Raw genomic sequence first — 20,642 nt, 5'->3', positions numbered from 1 at the left:
ACGCGGAGTCCTACCGCCCAATCACATGCTTTACTTACCCCTGTACATACATTGTAAATGTTTATGAGGGATATACAGAAAAAACGTTTCTTTTTTCTTTTATGTGATTTCCAAACTTCATTGGCTTGCTTTCTCAAAGTGACTAGCATTTACAGTACACATGTACCATAGATCATTAAAGAAAACTATCCCAAACCAACACCAAACTGTAGCTCTTCCAAAGAGGAACTACACACTTGTACGTAACATTCTACCTGATTTCTCAGCTCACCTACAAGTAAGCACGAAGATCTTTATTGGTTACAGCAAATAAGTCAGTGCTCAGAAACTACGTACAATAAAGCAAAGTACAGTGCTTGTCAGAAATTCGGAATGAAAAGTTCCCTGATAAGATCAAGAAAGTTGTCAATAACATTGTGCTTTTAGCTTTTACTACGTAAGCTACATGTCAAAGCTAGAATTGGCCTGAACTTTTGTGTAACAGTCAGGGAGGAGCCAGGTCTTGCACGATTGCATTGATACCTGAAAGATGTCATCAACAAGACCATTGAAGATAACGCAACCCACACAACTTTGTAATGTCCTCTCCTTTCAGGCCGGACTCCATCATGTCACATGTGGCTAGCGAGATTAGACAAGTGCCCATTACCAGCAGATGGTCCTTTTGAGTCTTCCTGTCACTGGTGATTACAACTGACTACCATCTCACTTCTGTGAGATGCACTTTCTTTTTAGGTCTCTGGCCATGCCATTAGGAATAATTTGATGGGTCTAGGCTTGGTTTAAAAAAAAAAATGATGTCAGCTCAGTTTCCAGCGCCAACTTTGCTGATGTTCTACAAAGTTCTATCATATTCTAAAGGTTTATGAAGGTCACGAAGGTCAAAAGTTGTTCTTAACCTTTATTTTGCTAATAAGGTAATTGTTTTGCACTAAATTTGTTTAGGTTATAACATTAGACAGCAGGAAGAAGGTAAAAGTAGTAAAAGGTAGATGCATGCCCTCAGTCCATTTTTTTTCTATGCTAGTTAAAAGACAATTTCATCTACTGAAGGCTTAAGTCATAAGAAATGAGTAACAAAAGATTATGTAGTTCCTTCTGTTGTTCCAACACACATATCACAAAGCCCTCGACCTTTACATGTAAAGTACTTGTCTTAAAATTCACTTAAACTGCAGCCTCCCTGCCTATTAACAGGTGCACTTAGGGACCAAGCTTGTTAGACAAAGCTTAGGGGCCTATGGGAAATCCACTCAGCAGGAGTCTCTTTTTCTTGGCATGGCAGTAATATTGATATACTGTATTTTCCCAATTAAAGTACTAAGGATGCGCTCCTGATTTGGGGTAAGTCATAGACAAATCTGTGGAATGTAATATGGAAAAACTCAATGTAAGCTCTCATTCTCCTACAATATCTTGAACTGAAATGAAAGAAAATTTATGCTGTTTTCTTCTACTTTCCCTGAGTAAATCTGTAAAAATCCTAGTGTTCAGATTTTCGAAAGTATAGAAAAAAGCACATACCTTAATTAAGAGAGCACTTTACCCTTGATATCTGCAGAGGAACACCGCTTTCCAAGGGTTGAAAGAATGTAACAAGTTCTTTTGCAGTAAAGTCATTAGGTTTGTAACTTACACACAGACACCCCCAAAACAATATTTCCATTTTTCACAGCAACCATTCCTATCTGACTAATCTACCTTACAAAATAGTAAATATAGTACCGGTATGTGCTTTTGCAATTATTGGCAGAATTTCTAATGTTTCATATAGTTTCATAGATAACAGAAACCTGAAATCAATGCTGTACAGGTTTGGCCTACATTTTGTCCTTTATTAATAGGTTTTTATCAATGTACAAGGCGATTAGGACTGACCTCATTGCTGGCTATCAGCATTGTTGTATGCAAAGTGTTTTGGGTGTTCTTTCTCCCCCCGATACGACCACAGGTAACCACGGATTGATTGGTTGTGACCGATCAGTATGTATAATTCAATATGCAATAAGCAATGAGTAATGATGATGTCATAGACAATCAAGAAAAGTTTCCATATCAGGACCTGAAGCATTGATTAGGAAACCTGAATGGATTCACCTGTCTACTCTGGCCAGTGTTAGGAGCCAGATACTAAATACATTCAGTTTACGGTAAATCAAACTTTGCCTTGTGCCATTAAACATTCATTTACTTTTATTGACTAAAAATAAAATCGTAGCAATAGGATCAAAATAATACTACAGACTTGAAGATTTCTTCTGACTAGGAGTATTTAAAAATAAGGGAAAATGGCCTTCTTTATTCCTCTACCAAGGTATATGAATGCTTCCTTCAGAATATCAGTTACTGTATGAGTTTCAACCTCTACAGCATAAATCCCTTAGCACCACTATCACATAAGGCAGTAAAGTAAATGGGACATGTCCGTAGAATGCCTGTGGAAAGACAAGCTATAACAGCACTGCACTGGCAACCCAACAAAGAAAAAAGAAAGTGGGAAAGACCAAAACTAACTTGGAGATATGCTACAAAGGACCATCGATCAATGGGGTATAGCCTGAAGGAAGCAAAAACTCTGGCCCAAAATGGGCTTGCTGTCCAATGTGCTGCCAGGCATGGCAGGATCTAAGCATGACACTAATGACAACCATCTAAAGACATGTCGAGAGTGCCAATATCTAAAAATGTACATGAAAAACTCAACATGAGGTATTTAGCAAATTTTTTTCCACATGGACAAGCCATATAATACATGATTGCTCGATTTCTTTACACCAAGAATAGGCTTCAAAATCAAATACCTTTGCAAAAATTTGTTTGGAAAAAAAATCACCTGATGATATTACAGTAGATGACCTAGGAGTCAAATTTATATTGATTGAAAGAATGTCACTGTAATTGCAGTAATTTGGGTATTTTCTTACCATCAAACTTAATGAAGGGGTCTCCAAGGGGGGTGACAGATATCCATAAAGGATCTCTCAGTCATTGTAACTGCATCAGTAATAATCATTGAATTTCAACAAACCAATCCAGGGCTGGAAACATCCACTTGCACACTTGCAAATGCAACCACATTTTGCTTGGCGAAACTTAATTTTAAACCCAGGTAGTGAAGTGGGCAACCTGAAATTTTGCAGGAACAATGCTTTTCCCCCACTTAGATTTGTGTACATGCACGAGCTTCTGTATTTGATAAACATAGTGACACATGTAACTAGAAGGAAAAGTTGCTGATTTGAAGAAAGTGGCTTTTCACACAGGTTGCACCCTGGGCAACCTGGCTGAAAAAAAAGGATTTTCAGCATTGCCGTCCTACTTTAAGTATGAGAGACTCCTTGTCTGCATATTGCTTTCAGATTAGTACAATGTCATATATTTTCTCAAAGAAGTGTTTGGCAGACAGTAGGTCTCATGGATCAATCATATGGTCTGTTATGAAAACAAAGCAGGTGTGCAAAATTTAGTGAATACTTTAGAAACAAACCAGCCACTAGGAGCACTTCAACAGAACACACGGTAAAACCTAATAAAATCTATTAAAAAAACACAGAACAAAGTATATTTTGCACATGTTGTATCTTAATTGCATACATAAGGAACAATATCCTGTCTGTCTATAGTTTCCAACAAAATTCTGACGCATAGATGACCAAACATCCAAGAGAAATTATGATAAATTCTGGTTGTTCATTTTGGTTCTGTTGAATGACAGTAAAAATTTAAATATGATCAATTCTATCTCAAAAAAGTATGCTTGGAATAATGTTGAGCTTGCAGCACTTTCTCCCAGCCATCCTTTATTCTTTATCTATAGGTTGTATTGCTGAAGGCGCTTTTGAAGAATACAGATTTCATGTTACTTAACTTCCAAACTGCTCCGCAGGGTAGGAGGGTAAGTAGCAATAAAAGACAGGTGCACATAAAGGGATCCATCTTAAACTCACATATAGCCAAGAGGTCATGCTCCAAGTCCTTTGTTTCCATAAAACACACCTACGTTTAGTGGGGAGTACCATTGTGAGATTAGGAAGGGTGATCTGTACTAATAACTACAAGATGTTGACTGACGACTCAAGTAATTATAAACCTGCAAAAAGGAAAGGGATTGGTCTTCAATTCCCTCAAGTGTCAGCCTCACCTTTATAGATACCCTGGATTCAATGGTGCCATCCATATAAAAATGGCTTTGAGTCGTAAAGATGGGTAGTTTGACTCGAAGCCCAAAGGTCCTGGGTTCAATACCAACTGAGATATGCTCCAACATTGTGGCATTGGGAAAGGCACTTTACATTCAATTACCTCATTTCACTCAGGTGAAAATGAGTACCTAGCTTCAGTTTGGGTCTATATCTCTTGAATAAATAAAAACAATAGGGCAGTTTCAACTGTAAACTGGAATTGCTCCATTTTCTCCCACCTGCAAAAATGAATCCCCACAAACATTTCTCGTTTTATAGTTAGATATGTAATATCACTTTTGGAGACATACACCATTCCAGGTACGTTTAGAAATCCCTGTCAATTTCCATGATTTATAGACATTTTGACAAGCACTCAACAATCGAACAATCATAATGTTTTACATGGCAGTGCAAAAGCAAAATGAGAGAAAAAAAATCAATCATAATTTTGACACCAGTTATCCTGAAAAGAGGCTAACTAGTGAAAAATAGTCAAACAACAGAATCGGGCAATTTGATTTACAGAGGTGAAGGGGTCACTACCATAGGTCAACGAGAGGTCACCCCCTGACCTAATGGTGCTTGGAAGTTCCTCTATATACGTGACTGTCATACCGAATGTATGTAATAACCAACACAGAGCCACTTATTCCGTGAAAAATGGCCGGTCCCCGGGCAGGGCCGGTAAGCCGGGTTATTGCTGACTCAGCGGCCCTAATGAAGAGGGAAACCAGGGGTCGTGCTTAATGGTGCGGACTTGCAGGACTGCCGCCATTAGTTTCCCGCGCCGAGACCAAACACGGGTCAACTGTGTACATATGCAGAGGTCGGTTGTAAAGGTCAGCCCCGCATGATGTGATATAATACTCCTGGTCATAAAGACGTCCTCGGGAGCGGGGCTCTGACAGGGGATGCTGGGCCACTCGGATGGGGAGCAGGGCTCTCCAAGGGGATGCTGGGCCGCCAAATGGGAAGAAAAGAAAGCAGGGTTCGAAATACCACCTGCATATTACTTCACATTAGTGCAGGGAACATTGGAGCTGTCCAAGTATTACTGATGTCTACCTGTGCTTACCTGCACTGGGCCATGTACTGGGTATATATAGGTTAGTGCAGATAAAATTGGAGCTGTGCAGGTATTTCTGATGTCTACCTGCACTTACCTGCATTGGTCTCCTGGCCTATTTGACTGCTTTTTGGTGGTCAGACTGTACTCCCTCAGATAATCTTTTCCCTATGACACAAGAATCCTGTCTATAGTGACCACCTGTCCACATGGACCAGATTTTAGTCCTCTGGGTGGCCTTCTTGTGCAGGTTTGACTGTATATGGTAGAGTGGTTGAACTTTGCCTGCTGGTCAAGTACACGGTGCCTTCCATACCAAGTAGAACAGGAAACACAGACTGTGACAGAGGAGACCGTGTGTTTCCCCTCAAAGGAAGAATAAATATAGCACATCAGGTCATGGCTTCGTCATTGACCTTTATGGAAAGGTCACAATCAGCAAGTGCCATTACCAATGCAGTTGTCATATACCATTAGTCTATGCGCCATTCCTGCATTAATATTGTAAATGGCATAGGTCTGCCAGCAGTAATGTAAAAAAAGATTTTCAAACCTGCATCAACAAAATAAGTTATGATGTCACAGAATAGAACAACAAATAAACAGTTTGCATTTAATTTAATTGGAAATTCTGAATTAAAGTCATGTAGACGTGTAAGTTTGACTTTGAAGAAAAAAAACATGATCTGAAAACCTGCAGCAATTTAATATAAGGTATGAAAGCACGGCAAAAAACTGCAGCAATGTAATATAAGATATGATAGCACTGCAAAAAATAGTTTTTATAATTTTAGGAAATTTGGAATCTGAATTTGAATTTGACTCAAGGTATTTCACCAGTCTGGTTCTAAAACCATCAGAAGTGGAGAAAATTTGAAACACGGGCCAGCTCATGAGCACTCATGCTTCCTGGCCCAGGGTGGTTGAGAACGGTGAGAAAAAAGTATTTCAGGTCCATTTACCAAAACTGTGCAATTAACGATCACTATGTTTGCATCAACTTTTATACATACACTTCATCCAAAGGCCTTCAACAGTTTGTACTGCTAGAAAATGATGTGTGCCTAGCCTTCTGCTTTTATCCATAAACCTAAAAGTAACCAACATAAATTAATCATTCTGATCTCCTCTGAAGACTGCCCAAACTTTCCCCAATCCTGATGATACTGTAATTAGCCAGAGGTCTCCTCATCAGATAGCGATAAAGTATGGCCCTATTTAGGCATTCCCTCCCCCCCACAGAACATCATTAACGGAATGTCTATGGGGGTATTGATCAACCTGGTGGTGTTGAACACCCAATACGCCATAATTGAACACCTAATATCCTGCGGCCAATTGCCCGTGACTGGACGGTAAATCAATCATGGTGGTATACCGGCTAGATCTTCCAGTCAAGACTGGTATTGTATGTATGGGGCGTGGGATGCTTGAACCAAACTGTGGGTCCGAATTTGTGGTACACTACTGGGCAGCTTGAAGATGGAGACCAAAAACTTTAAAGCATGCTGTAAATTCAATTACCCTTGTGTGTTGGTTTTAATTCCCAGTAGGAAGGAAAAGTAGGGTTCTGTGGTGTTTTAAATTTGTGACTGAAACAATTTTTAGTACAAGCGAGACATACTGTTGGTATCATGAATTCATGCCGAAACTGAGAAAATAAAACCACTACGAAGGTTTCAAGATTTGCGATATAACTTCCGTATACTGTTGGATATCTGTCTAATAAAGTTAAAGTAAAGTAACGCTGTGAAAATATGTCAAAGACGTCAAAGATATGCATGTACAGGAGATTGAAATCTTCATATATTGTCATGACATTTGCTGTCAAAACATCCTCACTAGATAGCTTTAAACAATGCTTACAGTTTGATGTACAGCGGTTTGGTATGACAGATCGTTAAGTGAACACTAACTAGCTGCTGCTATATGTCATATGCCTGTGAAGCTGGTGTAACACGACAAATGGCGGTGATGCAGACGTGTCAGAACCTTATTCTCAGACATCATTATAGTAACTTTTGTAATGGTAAATATGACTTCCAGACTGGACATACTTGTAGATGTCACTTCTTCATAATATTCAGGGTTGAACAACTTCATGCACACATGTATGGACCACATTCCAACAAACCTACCACTCCACAGTCATGACATACTTTCCAGATTTATTCCTCCTACTGTACATGCCACCCAACACTTGTTAGTCCATCGCCATCAGGACAGCCCCATCGACTAGGAACAGCTAATTACCTAACAAAACAAAATGAGACTATCTCCTTCTTAATGACCTATAAATGACCTATAAACTATGCCTAATTGCCCATAGCGAGGTAAGTGCCCGGTGGCGGTGATGAATCAAACGCTGGGACTGTTTCTTTCCGGGAGAAAAGATCCAGTAAAGCAAACGGTCAGGTATTAGACCTGTGTATGTATATAGAGTTGACAGCAACTTGTAGAACACATACATACAGAAACATAATATTTTAAGTTAGATTCGTGAAAGTAATGAAAATACAAAATAACTCTAAGCCAATAAAGATTTTGTCTCGTAGAACTGTAAAGTATGTTTACTTAGTATAGGAATGCAAATACTGGTATATAGGATAGAAGCTGTGACTTGGCAGAATTGTGTTTCTACCTGTAGATATCCTGACCAGAATGCTATAAATGTGTTATTTCATTAGTGAGGTACTGTATAACGATTCTTGTAAGGAACAAAACATGTTGTTACCAAGTGATGATTGCTTTAAGTAGGGAAACACATCAGGTTCGCTCCCCTGATAGCATCTAGGAATCTAAGAAAGTGACTTTCCGAGTTTGATTTGTCAAAATTTAAAGTCGGCTGGCACAAACAACTTTAAAAGACTAGCAGGTAACCTCACCCGCTGACTCCTAACCAATCACAGTTGACCTTGCTCATGACTAACTCCCAACTAAGGTCTAGAGAATAACAGGGGGTATGACTGGTAATGTGTGACAGGCTATGCATTCATCATTGAAAATACAGTATCAAATGGAATGGTGGTACAATCAACATGATTCACTTTAAAAAGTCAGGGGCATGTGTAATGGCATAGCAAACAAACTAGCAGCACTCACCCACTCTATCTATCCATCTATCTATCGATTTATCTATTCATCTATCTATCTATCGATCTATCTATTCATCTATCTATTCATCTATCGATCTATCTATTCATTTATCTACCAATCTATATCAGTCATGACCAAGCTAGTACCTATTTCATTCTACTTAGCTCTAGAGTGCATATCAACACCCACACCACCTATATCAAATCTTTCTTCTTATACAAAGACATTGAAAAACCAAAACAACCAGTCCAGAAACACACCCACCTGTTAAAGCCAGACTGTGGGAGCATCCTCCTGCAACTATTACGATATTAGCATGTCTGGTTTTCAGTCTGGTGGGAGTGAGAATGTCTCCTTTCCTGGTCCCACAAGGCTTTCCACTTCCCCACACGTACAAGTCGCCAGCACCTACAGGCACAAAAGATACAATAGGTAGGCAAAACAAAACCAAATCTACACCTTGAAATTGAAATAGCATTAGCCTGCTCTTTTGTTGACCTTCCATTTCCTGCTAGACTGCCCACTAACAATGGCATTCCCTTTTACTGATGCAGGTGACAAGAGTCTACTTCGCCTGATTTACACATGGGAAATATCTGGATGTACGACAATGGCGCCCTCAGCATTCAGCACCTTTTTTGCTGCATGTCAATTGACCCATAGGCCATAGGACAGGCTCTTTTATGACCCCTCATACGCCACCTCCAGGGTAGACGTGTAACTGCCTGGCAGGAGGTCTGCGGCATCCCCAGCCTCGTGTAAATCTGATCCTGTCCTAAGACATCTCCCAGGTGCCAGCTGTCTGGTTAAAGGTGGTCATTTGCGTTGAACACAAAACGTTTTTTGGACACGTTTTGTGTCTAAACCGAAAGTCATCACTAATCTGCAGAAAGGTAGCCTTCATCATCAAAATTCAAATACTGTTTGTACAAGTCCTTGTCATTGAATCATCATCATCATTGTCATTGAAAGTAGGATCAAACACAACCATATCCTCATACGCTCAAGCTTCCAAACTGAACAATCGATCTGGCCTACGGATAAGTATTGTGTCTGCGAAAATGGCTGCCCCTTGAATCTCAAAGTACCAGTTCCTGTGACGTTGACTATGACCTCTACATGCCTGGTACACGCTAAAAAATACACGCTCAAAAAGAAGAGAAGCACTATTTGACACATGAAATTTTGAAAAACAAAAATGGATTCTGTTCTCTTGCCATTTCGAAAGTTGCATGCAATCAAAAGTTGCGTCGAGTCAGGACAGTGAGGGGCACAGCGGGAGTCTCAGGACATTCTCTGTCAGTGTGTGTAAAAAGAAAACTGGCATATGACCTTATCATACACCATTGTACGTTCCTGAACTTTTCCTCATGTAAACAGGGCCTTCCTCAAGAGATTTTCTATTGTAAAAAATTAATCTATGATTTTCTGGTAATGTGCTATATGTTATACCTAACAGGTGCCAAAACACAAAGCTTTTGTGAATCACTCAGAAATTGATTCTATTGAACAGAAGTTTTTTATTTCATTACTTTCCAACATCTGTCAATTTGACGTGTTAGCAGACTATGTGTTGCAATGATACATTGTGTTTGTAACATAACGCAATATAAATCAAAAATGATAATTGTACGTGAGCTTGTAACAATATTCTCTGGAGATGAATGTGCAAATTTTGTGTCCCACATGCAAAGAATACTAATGAAGGGCAGGGGGAATCTTCCATTTTGTCTTCTTTTGTTGAGGACATGACCTGCTGTAGGGATAACCAATAGAATAGGCACGAAAAGCAGAAGTCTGTGACAATAAAAATCGTATAAGAAAAAGCAAGAAGACATGCAAAAAATTGCGATATCAAAGGTTTTCAAGAACAGCATTTCTAGAGGATGGTACAACCAACTAACATGGTTTAAGAATATAGACATGTAGAGGTTAAAAGCAAGCTGACCCACCTGTGGCAGCTAAGCTGTGGTACGACCCACAGGCTATGCAACTCACACCTTCAAGGCCGTCCAACATCTTTGGGCAGACCATGTCGCTCGGCTCCCCTGTACCCAGCTGACCATTCGCATTGTTCCTGCAGACAACAGAAGCATCCAAGATGATACTTACGATGTCTACACGGTTGAGGAATCAGAAAATACAAGCGTGAAGTTTTGGTCTGATGGCTAATCTTGCATGTAGGCCACCAGCTACCATCAGATTGAGAGGGTGCAAAGTTGGTAGCAAGGAGACTGCCCACATTCATGACGATATCCTGAGGTTCTTGTACCGTGCAACAAAACGACATCCAGTAAACAGTCACTGGAAAACCACCAGTGTCCTTTGAGTGGAAATCTTCCCCTTGTTACCTCAACAAAGACGATTCCTGGGTTCCTGAGTCAGCGGTCAAGGTCGCCTGCACATGTCGCATGGGCCCACAATAGTCCAGACATGGGACGCTTGCTGCTCCCCATTTTGTCGACGTACAATGCAGCCGGCTGTGTCCTAGTCACTACTAAGCTTTTCGCAATTTTCACAGTCCTCCAAACAACAACAACACATCTAGATACCTTCAAAACAATACCGGACAAGGCCGGAGCTCCACTGTTAGTGCAATACGTTTCCCAAGAGAAGAAGAAAGGACCTCTAACTGGAAGCCCAGCAATCATGGTGACTGCTACAAACACACAGATGGGCCCAGCTATTGTGCCAGGTTCAAGTTGTTTACCGAAATTATACGTGGAATCATGGGTAATTGTCACATCTTGTCATGACAAGTTAGGCGCCCACCTATATCAACGGCTCCCAGCTTATTGTTATCTCGCAGAACTGCAGTTTCAGCAGATTCATGTGCAGCACACAACAAGCAGATTACAATCTGTACTTTGTCTTGTACACCACGATTTTCCCTCATCATTACAAAATGTTTCATACAATCCGTGACACTCAGTCTGGTACTCATTTTCACATGACAAGTAGAATTCGGGGACAAATGCAAATCTATTCGGCCAAGAGGCTGCTATCATTCCGTATTAATCAAAGCTCAAAACAATACAGGATGAAAATCTGGGGATTACATCTGTATTAATAATTGCTATTCTTCTCCATGTTCGGTAAACAACATCTGATTAGTATGCAGCACATCAAGCCTTTCTGGGAAATCTGCCTCTGGGAAGTTACCACCTACTAATGTAATTATTCCACTTTCCTCAAATGGTTGTTGATTGGTTAGTGAGGCCTCCTGGGCGACAGTCATGATATGCACTCATCTACTGATTACTAACACAGTTTACAGGAGAAGGAAAATCATTCCTGTTAAGTACGCTAAAACAATGTAAAACAATAGGTTCTCTTTTCTTTTCTTCATTCTTGTAGTAGTATGCATCCAATGGAATAAAATAATTATTAGTATCTTTGCTTCCATCACTATGTGTCTCAGTTTCGTAAACTTACACATAAGCTACAAGAGTCCTTCTTTTTAATTCAAACGAACATGCTGTAAGAAACTTCTGGGAAAATAGAGAACTTTCACACAATATAATTACATCATCTACCTGCCTGCATATCATCGTCCAAAAGACCTCAATCAGTCAATGCACAGTTACCATCACATGTACATCTCCAGTCAGTCATGCCAAGGGTTAGCCTGGGTACCATCCGGATAGTAGTTTGCTCTGATGTTTATCATATACTGATACACTGTGTACAGTCGCTACTTTGCTATTCTGTCTGGGAACCTTGACATCTCTAACATTTGGAATCGTCCAAATTTTGGACGAGGGTGCTGATTGGTCTATACACATGAGCAAATTCATTCGAATGTTCAAACTCCCAAAATGCAAACATTTAGAGAATTACGGTAGCTTCAAGTCTTGATGAAAATGAAAATGGAGCTGCTAAACCTACCCACAGGCAGCAACCCGTCCCTCCTGAGTCAGGAACAGGGTATGTCTGTCTCCACAGGCAACCTGCACCACTTTCCTGTGTACAAACATCTCCAGTAGTGTGGGCCTCAGCTAAAGGGAACAATGTAGTGGTGTTATATATTATGTACATGTATATCCATGAAACTTCATGTATTCTATACAATGTAATTCTTAACTTTGAGATGCAACAAATGGGCCATTTCAAAAAATACAGGAGAGGGGACACCCCAATATGTATAGCGCTGAAGTCCACCATCCCCCTAAGTCCAAGGAGTCCAGTCCTACATCATCAACCCCCCTGTATTTTTTTATTTTTGGAACGGCCCAATACATGCTCATGTTTTGGCATACTCTAATGTGCACTCTGGGCTGGTGAGAGGAAACTCACCTCAGCAACATTCTGTTAGCAAAAACTAAGCCAGAATGAAGACAAAAGCCTCAAGACATATACCAGTTGTGCATTTTCTGACTCTTTAAGAGTGACACATTACCTACTGGAAGTTCAGAGTTGACAGGAAGTTACAGGAAGTGAAGTTCAAAAGTTACCATAACTAGTAATTTATCGACTTTGTGGTGAGGACTGACAAATATTGCATGACACGGGGGCCAATGAATGAGCCTACTATTTCATGGGGATGTATTATTTTTTTTGTCTATTTGTCTGTGTTTTCACAGCTATATATTGTTATGTTACTAAAATGTTAAAGCTTTATTCTATACCTCTATTTTGTATTTGTGTAATAGTTGTTGCCATACATTGTACTGCGTACAATTGTTGAGCAATGAAGTTCACTATATATTTCCCATATGCAAGTCATGTTCGTCCTTGTGTGACAGGAAGTGATCAATGGACAAATGTAATCATGGTAATTATGGTAATAACCCTTATTTTCATAATCAATGAACCAGTCATAATTATGACATATGATAAACTCTAAACATTTCATAGAGATATGGAATCTTCCAACTCTTGATGCAGTCAACCCACCTGGTTTTCCTTGTAGTTCTGTATTCTGAAGTTATAGGCCAGCTGTGCATAGTAATTGTTGCCAAAACTGTAACATTTGCCATTAGTTAGCCAGGCAAAAGAATGTCTGCTGCCACAAGTTATCCCTGCCACATCTGGAAGCTCCTGGTTGTCTGTGAGATGGAGTCTGGTCGGTGTGAGTCGGGTCTCCTTGTCCCCACAGCCAAGCCTTAAGTTATGGGTAAAAATATCAGCACAATGATCAATATCTTCAAGGGTTGTTAATGGAAGAATCTCCCTGATAGGAGGCTGAGATTGCATTGTATAAATACACATATCTATAGGTCATATGCTTATTATCATTTCTTAACTCCAGCCTGGCTCCACTATCAAACATCACTTCATTATAGCAGCTATCAAAGGAAAACTCATTTAACATTTTTGTACAGAAATGTTTTAAACCCACAAAGAGAAACAAAATATGGCCAACGTATGAGCCTTTTACTACCTAATATGCCTGCCAAGTTCCACTCTTAGGTGCAAAAGGGGACGCACTTTAAATTCTTGGCTCCTTGGTACATGTACTGCACATCTTTGAACTTGCAATGTTATTTTCCAAACTCTTATGATTGGTCAAACTGCCTCCATAATTTTTGTTTGTATAATCTAGTCATAAAGGAATACAAACCTCCAGTCTATTAAAGTAAAGATTTATGGCCCATTAACACCAATGTGGTGCTCCTTTTCAAGCTGGACAACACAGGTGCTTCAATTTCATAAATCACAATTGTGCCTTCATTCTCAGGAAAAGATGACTAAGAGTAAGACATTGTACTTACTGTCCACTGTGTCCATTCCCCCAAGCATAGACTTCATTGTCAACTGAAACAAAGTAAAAGGTCATCACTACATGGCAAAAGCTAATTTAGATGGAGGTGTCAACAGTACACTTGCTCCTTTTAAAACATTCAGCAAAGTTGTATACAAGGTTAATTGCGTGAATTAGAGTACAACGACCTCTATTAAAGTCCACATTTGTATGTTTGTTTGTTTGAACCTTTATTTATTCATGAGAAGCTCAAATCAGCCAGCAGGCCACTTTTAGGGTTATTGACCTATATCAAATATATAAATGTATTCTGCCAGCCAGCCAGCAACAGGTGTGTTTTTTGGGGGGCATTTTCTAGTTGTACTTTTGTAGAACATTCAAAACCATCTTACCTTCAAAGTGGTAAATAAAATAAAATACAAAACTTCTCATGGAGAGTGGGAACTGTAATAAAACAGCCTGACCTGGTCACAAAGATACAAACAACGCTGTGGACAACAAAATCTCTTTGGAAAAGATGACAGAAACTACCATGCCTAAACACATCAGGGCTCGAAATACTGGGTGCATGTGCAACCAGGTGCACCCAAAATTGGAGCTGAGCACCCAATTTTTTTCTGTGGGTGCACAGGGTGCACCCAAATATTTTCATAGGCTTATGTATGTAAAGATGTCAATATACTATTAAACACCAAATTCTTGACATCTATGTGTTAAAAAAAGATCATAAAATGTCTGTCATAGTACTTGTTTAAGAATTTGAAGTTGGAATTTGTGTTCATCGATCTTTTCAATGCCCCAAAACTGTGTGATATTTTATTTCATTTTATTTTATGTGGTGCACCCAAAACATTTTTTGGTGCACCCAATTTTCTAGGTTGGGTGCACCAGTGCACCTAATCCCAAAAATGAATTTCGAGCCCTGCACATCCATCCTTACCTGTTACAACAATAGAGTGGCTAGCTCCACAGGCTAGCAGCTTTACTCCAGCTCCATTCTTGGGGGGAAACTCTGCCACCAGCCCCTCTGTGACGCCCACATCCCCCACCCTCCCCTGTCCGGTCTGTCCGAACTCCCCGCTGCCCCACACCAGGAGGCTGCCATCTTCTACACATGATGAAGGTTCACTACTCTTGGTCTGGTCATTTTCTTCTATATCAGTCAAGTCCATAGATCCTGAGAAAAACAAAGCAGAGTGTAACAATCAGGCTGTACCATGCAAGGTATCAATATTTACAAAGCACCTCTTTGTAGCTAAGATCCAACTAGTTTATTACTACGTCAACAGCATATTTCCACAGATTTTCTATTCTGACAACAACATAAATGACCTAAAAATCTAAATTTCACTCCACCTACCTATTAACAGCTTGGATGCCATCCTTTCATAGAATACAGTCTATAGTGCCTTATAAGATCATAATAAAGTAACTGGTTACTGCATTTTAGACTAGAGCTAAAGGCACAGACAGCCAGATCACCTATCTGCTGGTACAGTGGTAGAGAAGAAACCTGTACAAGTAAGATGACTGACTGCTGTAAGCTTTAACACACTGCTCGGACTATATTGTCTGATGAAAAATGAGAATGAGGAGTTGACTCAGTGTGTAACTGTGACCTCACAGTGACGTTAGGTAAACGTGCTTTCACTACCTTTCACAATGTTTACCTACAGACGCCCACCTTCACAACTCGCGGCAACACAGTTATGACCTGTGGTGTTGTACAATGGTCGACAAGCTCACCTTTTACTTTCACAGCCTTAAAATATGTACACATAGCATGGTTTCTACAAGACAACTGATGAAAATTTGTCCAGACAAAGGTACATACCGAGCATGGATTATATATCAAGTGTTTGATCTCTTGCCTAGAGCGTTTCAATCCTTACTGTATCTTGGCAACCCAGTCTTCATAATGCAGCCCCCAAATCACCCCTAACAAGGTGGCCAGGGACACACAGTAGTCCATTATCAATACATGTAGTGGTACAACGCTAAACAACATTACAACATGCCGAACATTGACATCATCTGCCTAACCCCATAACTAATACAACTTTGGTGCCAAACCATAACCTTGGCAGGCTAAAATTAAAAGGGATGAAAGTACATGTACTTAGCAATAGCAAATGAAAGTAGGAATACACATTTTAATCATTGAAAGTCCCCCCAAACATAGAGCTGTAACCCCTATAGCTAGTAATCACCAAATAGCTGTAACTGTGTTTAGCCAACAGTTTCATTGGATGGTAAGGCTCATAAGTTATGACAGGCAATATTTCTAGGTAATGGCTAGCACTGTCAGTGGTATATTTAATCCTGGACTTGCTAAATCAGTTACCAGTACATCTTATATGATATAGTTACACCAAAATATGTTTTGTAACAGACTTCAACTTAATTACAGAATAGCTAGATCACATTCTCAATTTCTCATCCATAGGGCACCATGGGAGGAAATTACTATGACATTTATAGTCTGGTTAGATTATTGGTGAACTATGGAAGTGGAAGTAAACCTAACCAGGTTAGTGAGTGAGTGAGGTTGGCATCTAAGCTAGGCATTGCAGAGCAAATCTTGGTTTAAACTATACTACACATGTAATAGGCTGATATTCTGAACAAAGCTTTACCTTGGTGGGCTGCACTTTCAAAACAGACTTCTTCCTGGGCAAAGTATACTGATAAGGAACTATTACTATACATGTGAACTTACCTGCACCCAATACTGTATGTATCAATCAACCTAATGCTTATTCCTTCTAAACTACTTCTTGCATTCATAACAAGCTTGTCTACAAAATAACATGCAACATTTGATCATGTCAATAGAAGGATATATAAACAGGATGTCCATTCATAAGCTATAACCCCTATTTTCATGGTTTGCAGGAGTAAACATATCGTACACAACAGTATCTTGGTAGGCAGGAACATCAAATTGTTTCAATATGACAGCATCTACTTGAAACTGCACCTCCTTTTATGGAGGGTCAATGGACTACAGGGAACTTTTGGAGCAAAATTTTAAACTGCATGTACATAGTTATCAGTATGAAGATAACAGAATAGATATATACAAAAGATAGTCTGACCTTTCATTGGACGAGACTCATCCTCCACATATGCTGGACGTTGACACAGCAGTACAGCAAGGCATCACTGTATAACACATGGGTAACATTACACAATGACTTTTATGTTTTATCAAAATTCAAATACTAACGTTACATGACAGGTGAATACCATATCATAACTATGTTCATAAGAGTGGCTTGATATTGATAAAGTATGTATATATTACAATAGGTATGACTTATATGTAGTCCGTATTTAGACTTGCTGCAGTGCCCTTTGACATGCATCACACAGACGATTTAACTTTGACTGACTTTAACTCTGAGTTTGAATCTAGAGGAAGCCCTTTAAAAATTGTGGTTCCACTCTTCAAGTTCCCAGCTGGCAAGAAAAACATTCTCACCAGAATCCGCAGTTCAAATGACTCCAGTCAACCCAATCACTTGTTCTACAAAGCTCTGCATAGCCAAGCCACAGCTGTGACAATAACAGTCTTGTTCTGATCACCACTTCAACAATGAATAGAAAGTAGAAACAGGTGTTGAGGAGGTCCTTAGTTGTACTTGTAGTCATGCCAAATGTACACTTCAGGTGATAAACTAGCAACTCCTTCACAGTTGAAGACGTGGGTTGTAAGCAAATAAATGCTACTCATTGTCAGGGTCAGAAATTATACATATACGAACAAAAAAGAGCGATTTTTACATTTCTTCTTACTAAAAATATTGTTGCTAGAGATAACGTTATCTCCTCGACTTTGCAAAGACAGTTATTTCAATCATCAGTAAACAAATCATGTCTATGTATACTGCACAGGGTATGCTGACGATTGCCTGAAATAACACATTGAGTTTTATATATAACAAAGTACCCTTGAACACGCGGGATACAACCACGGCGACAGTAACAAATTCAAAACAATGCCGCCATTTTTCCTTGCATAATTTACAGCGGGTGCCATGACAGACGACAAAAACAAGCCGACTCATGGCGAGCCGAAAAACTTTTTACGGGCACTTTTACCTCACTAAACATACAGTTACGCATGCAGAGAACTGTGACCTACTTCTAAACCCATGCTTACGCTAAAACAACTCCTACAGAATCGTGGGAAAGTGATGAAAGTATGATCTTTGATATCCGGTACCCACCTTCTGAATTAAATAGGGCAAAGATGGCGCGGGACGATAGCAGAGCAACGTAGAGTTGACACTTCGAAAGCCCGACAAAGTAGAAAATTTATAACTGCAACTATTAGTCTTCTTCAAATGTATGAAATAAATATATCACCATCGTAAAGATATATTTATTCTTCTTTGTGCAACTATGAGGCCTATGAGGTGCAACTATCACCACGAATCTTATTTCTCTCAACACGTTTCTATGTTGTCAGAAGCCAAAGTTAGGAACATTTCATCCCAACTGTAACACACGGCATGGGGCACTTTTTTTTTTCAGGTGCAAAAATTGCATTTATCTCTGATATGAGCATCGTTTTGCACAAATTATAGATCAGATATGCCAAAGTCTGTGCACAAATATCGATAAATTTGTTTGCCTTTTGACCACCATGACTTGATTGAAATTCCGGTGCACCCCTATTCTGCGTGGTATGGTCGTTTGAACTGACGGTAACTTTGATCTCCGACTGAGATGATTAGCTTAGGCCACAGCAAGTAAATGTTATGGATTACATCAACGCGCGCACTGGTTTCGGGGGAAAACAAGACCTTTTGTTCCCTCCAGAGATGATCAACATGACAAGAAAGTTTCCAAATTAAGAAATACGTCGCGTGGTAGCCTTGATTGTACTTGAAACGTTATCTAGTGTGGTAGGCTTGGGCGTAGTTGCCAGCTTGTCACTATGACTATGACTATGTGCACTTCTTGGATACAGGATTTAAAGATTTGTTGGTTGTGATACAATGTTTTGTCTCTATTTGGAAAATTAAGGCACCTTGTTGTTTTCTCTGGTCTCGTTTCTTTTTCACTTTTGAAGTCTACAGAGAATATGACATCCATAAGATTACTTTATGTACTTGCTGTGAACTTAGTCTGAGGCTAGCTGTGACTGATATTTACTCCATCCCGGATCTGTTCCTGACAGCTTTGACAACGCTTGTACAGTACAATCAATCTCAATTACCATCTACATATTTTACGGCTGATAGAGGGAAATGTGCGTTATTGGATTTTTATCTGAATTCCATAAAATATAGTTACTTTTAACTCTAATTTTATACCATTAACGTTACTTCATCATAGTAGTGTGGGTTGTACATTTTCCGACAATTGAAATGAATCCATGAACGAATGGGTCGATAAAATGCATATGATACAAACAACAAAATGTATTTTCATAAGTTGAATGGAAAATTCTCGGAATGATAAAGGCATTTAGAAAGGCTATGATCAACCACAGATCGAGTTCCACCTGGATGTGTGCTGAGTACCGTAATGAAACCCAAGCAGATGTACTAAGACTGGAAACGTGGTTGTACACGTCAGCCGCGGGTTAAGCCGCAAAGCAAAGACGGAAATTGGTCTCCGCGTGTACTGATGATAAATGTCTGGAGATATTTGTCACCATTCTATCGAACGATCCTGATGGCGCAACCTCCCCGGTATCACCATCCTATCTACATCCAAATTGACCATTATGAGATGTCAAAGGTGGCTCCCCCGGGAAAACAAGTGACTGCCCCCGTTTGCTAGTCAATCATAGGTTAATTTAAAGCCATCGTCGATCATGTGCTGTGGGACTCCGATGTCACACGGTTAGCGATCAATGTCACCTCGGTGGGGGTTAATGTCGCCCGTGGGAAAGCCATGTTGCCCCCAAGGTCCTTTCCTGTAGCCCTGGGGATCTGAAAGATCCGGCGTGCATATTTTAGCAGCAGGAGACTAGTGCCACATGGCGGGAAAACAGGAAAGTCTCGGTTCTGTGACAGACAGGTCACGGCTAACTAGATCCTACATCCTTCACCTTTGACACCACAGGCGCTCGGAACTGTTACCCGTGGTTACGTCTGACTTACGTCAATCTTGCTACCTCAGCTGAACGATCATACACCGCAGTGCTGTACTTTATTGTATACAAAACGTTCCGCACGAATGGAGGGGATTTCTTGCGTGGGGGAGGGGGGTCAGTACTGAAGCGCAGGAAACCGTGCAATATTACATTGCTTTGGAACAGCATAATGTAGGGGAATTGTATGTTCGCTAGGGTAATTTCACTGAGGTATAGCCGTGGTCTTGCCTTGTCTTATCTTGTGAACCTTTTCCTTTATGCGGTGACATGATGCAAATGAACGAATGGTTTCTATGAAAGGGGAGGAGACGATTAAGCTATTAAAAAGTCAGCAGCTTGAAGATGTTGTACAAATTTAATCTTAGAATCCTGTCTTGATTTAAGTATCTAAAACTAGATTTCTTAAAGTTACGTTTTACCCCCAGACTAGCAACTTCGAAACCTGAAACATTTTCTCTGACTTTCCATCGGCAGTACTTT

At 39.9% G+C, this 20,642-nt stretch overlaps 1 protein-coding gene across 1 annotated transcript in view; it reads right to left on the bottom strand.

Annotated features, from left to right (window-relative positions):
- Positions 1-18,376, bottom strand: part of LOC118409301 (probable E3 ubiquitin-protein ligase HERC2) — a gene marked incomplete in the record, with an annotated part of 93,264 nt that extends 74,888 nt beyond the window's left edge. Inside the window, 8 exon segments of the mRNA XM_035810224.1 lie at positions 8,611-8,754; positions 10,299-10,423; positions 12,235-12,344; positions 13,243-13,450; positions 14,061-14,103; positions 14,991-15,227; positions 17,149-17,215; positions 18,283-18,376. Coding sequence (XP_035666117.1) covers positions 8,611-8,754; positions 10,299-10,423; positions 12,235-12,344; positions 13,243-13,450; positions 14,061-14,103; positions 14,991-15,227; positions 17,149-17,155 — 874 coding nt within the window.
- Positions 18,377-20,642: the final 2,266 nt, after the last annotated feature.

The sequence above is a fragment of the Branchiostoma floridae genome, chromosome 2 (assembly GCF_000003815.2).
Source record: "Branchiostoma floridae strain S238N-H82 chromosome 2, Bfl_VNyyK, whole genome shotgun sequence".
Lineage (NCBI taxonomy): Eukaryota > Metazoa > Chordata > Leptocardii > Amphioxiformes > Branchiostomatidae > Branchiostoma > Branchiostoma floridae.
The sequence above is the reverse complement of the archived record's forward strand: the minus strand, read 5'-3'. Positions and strand labels throughout refer to the sequence as shown.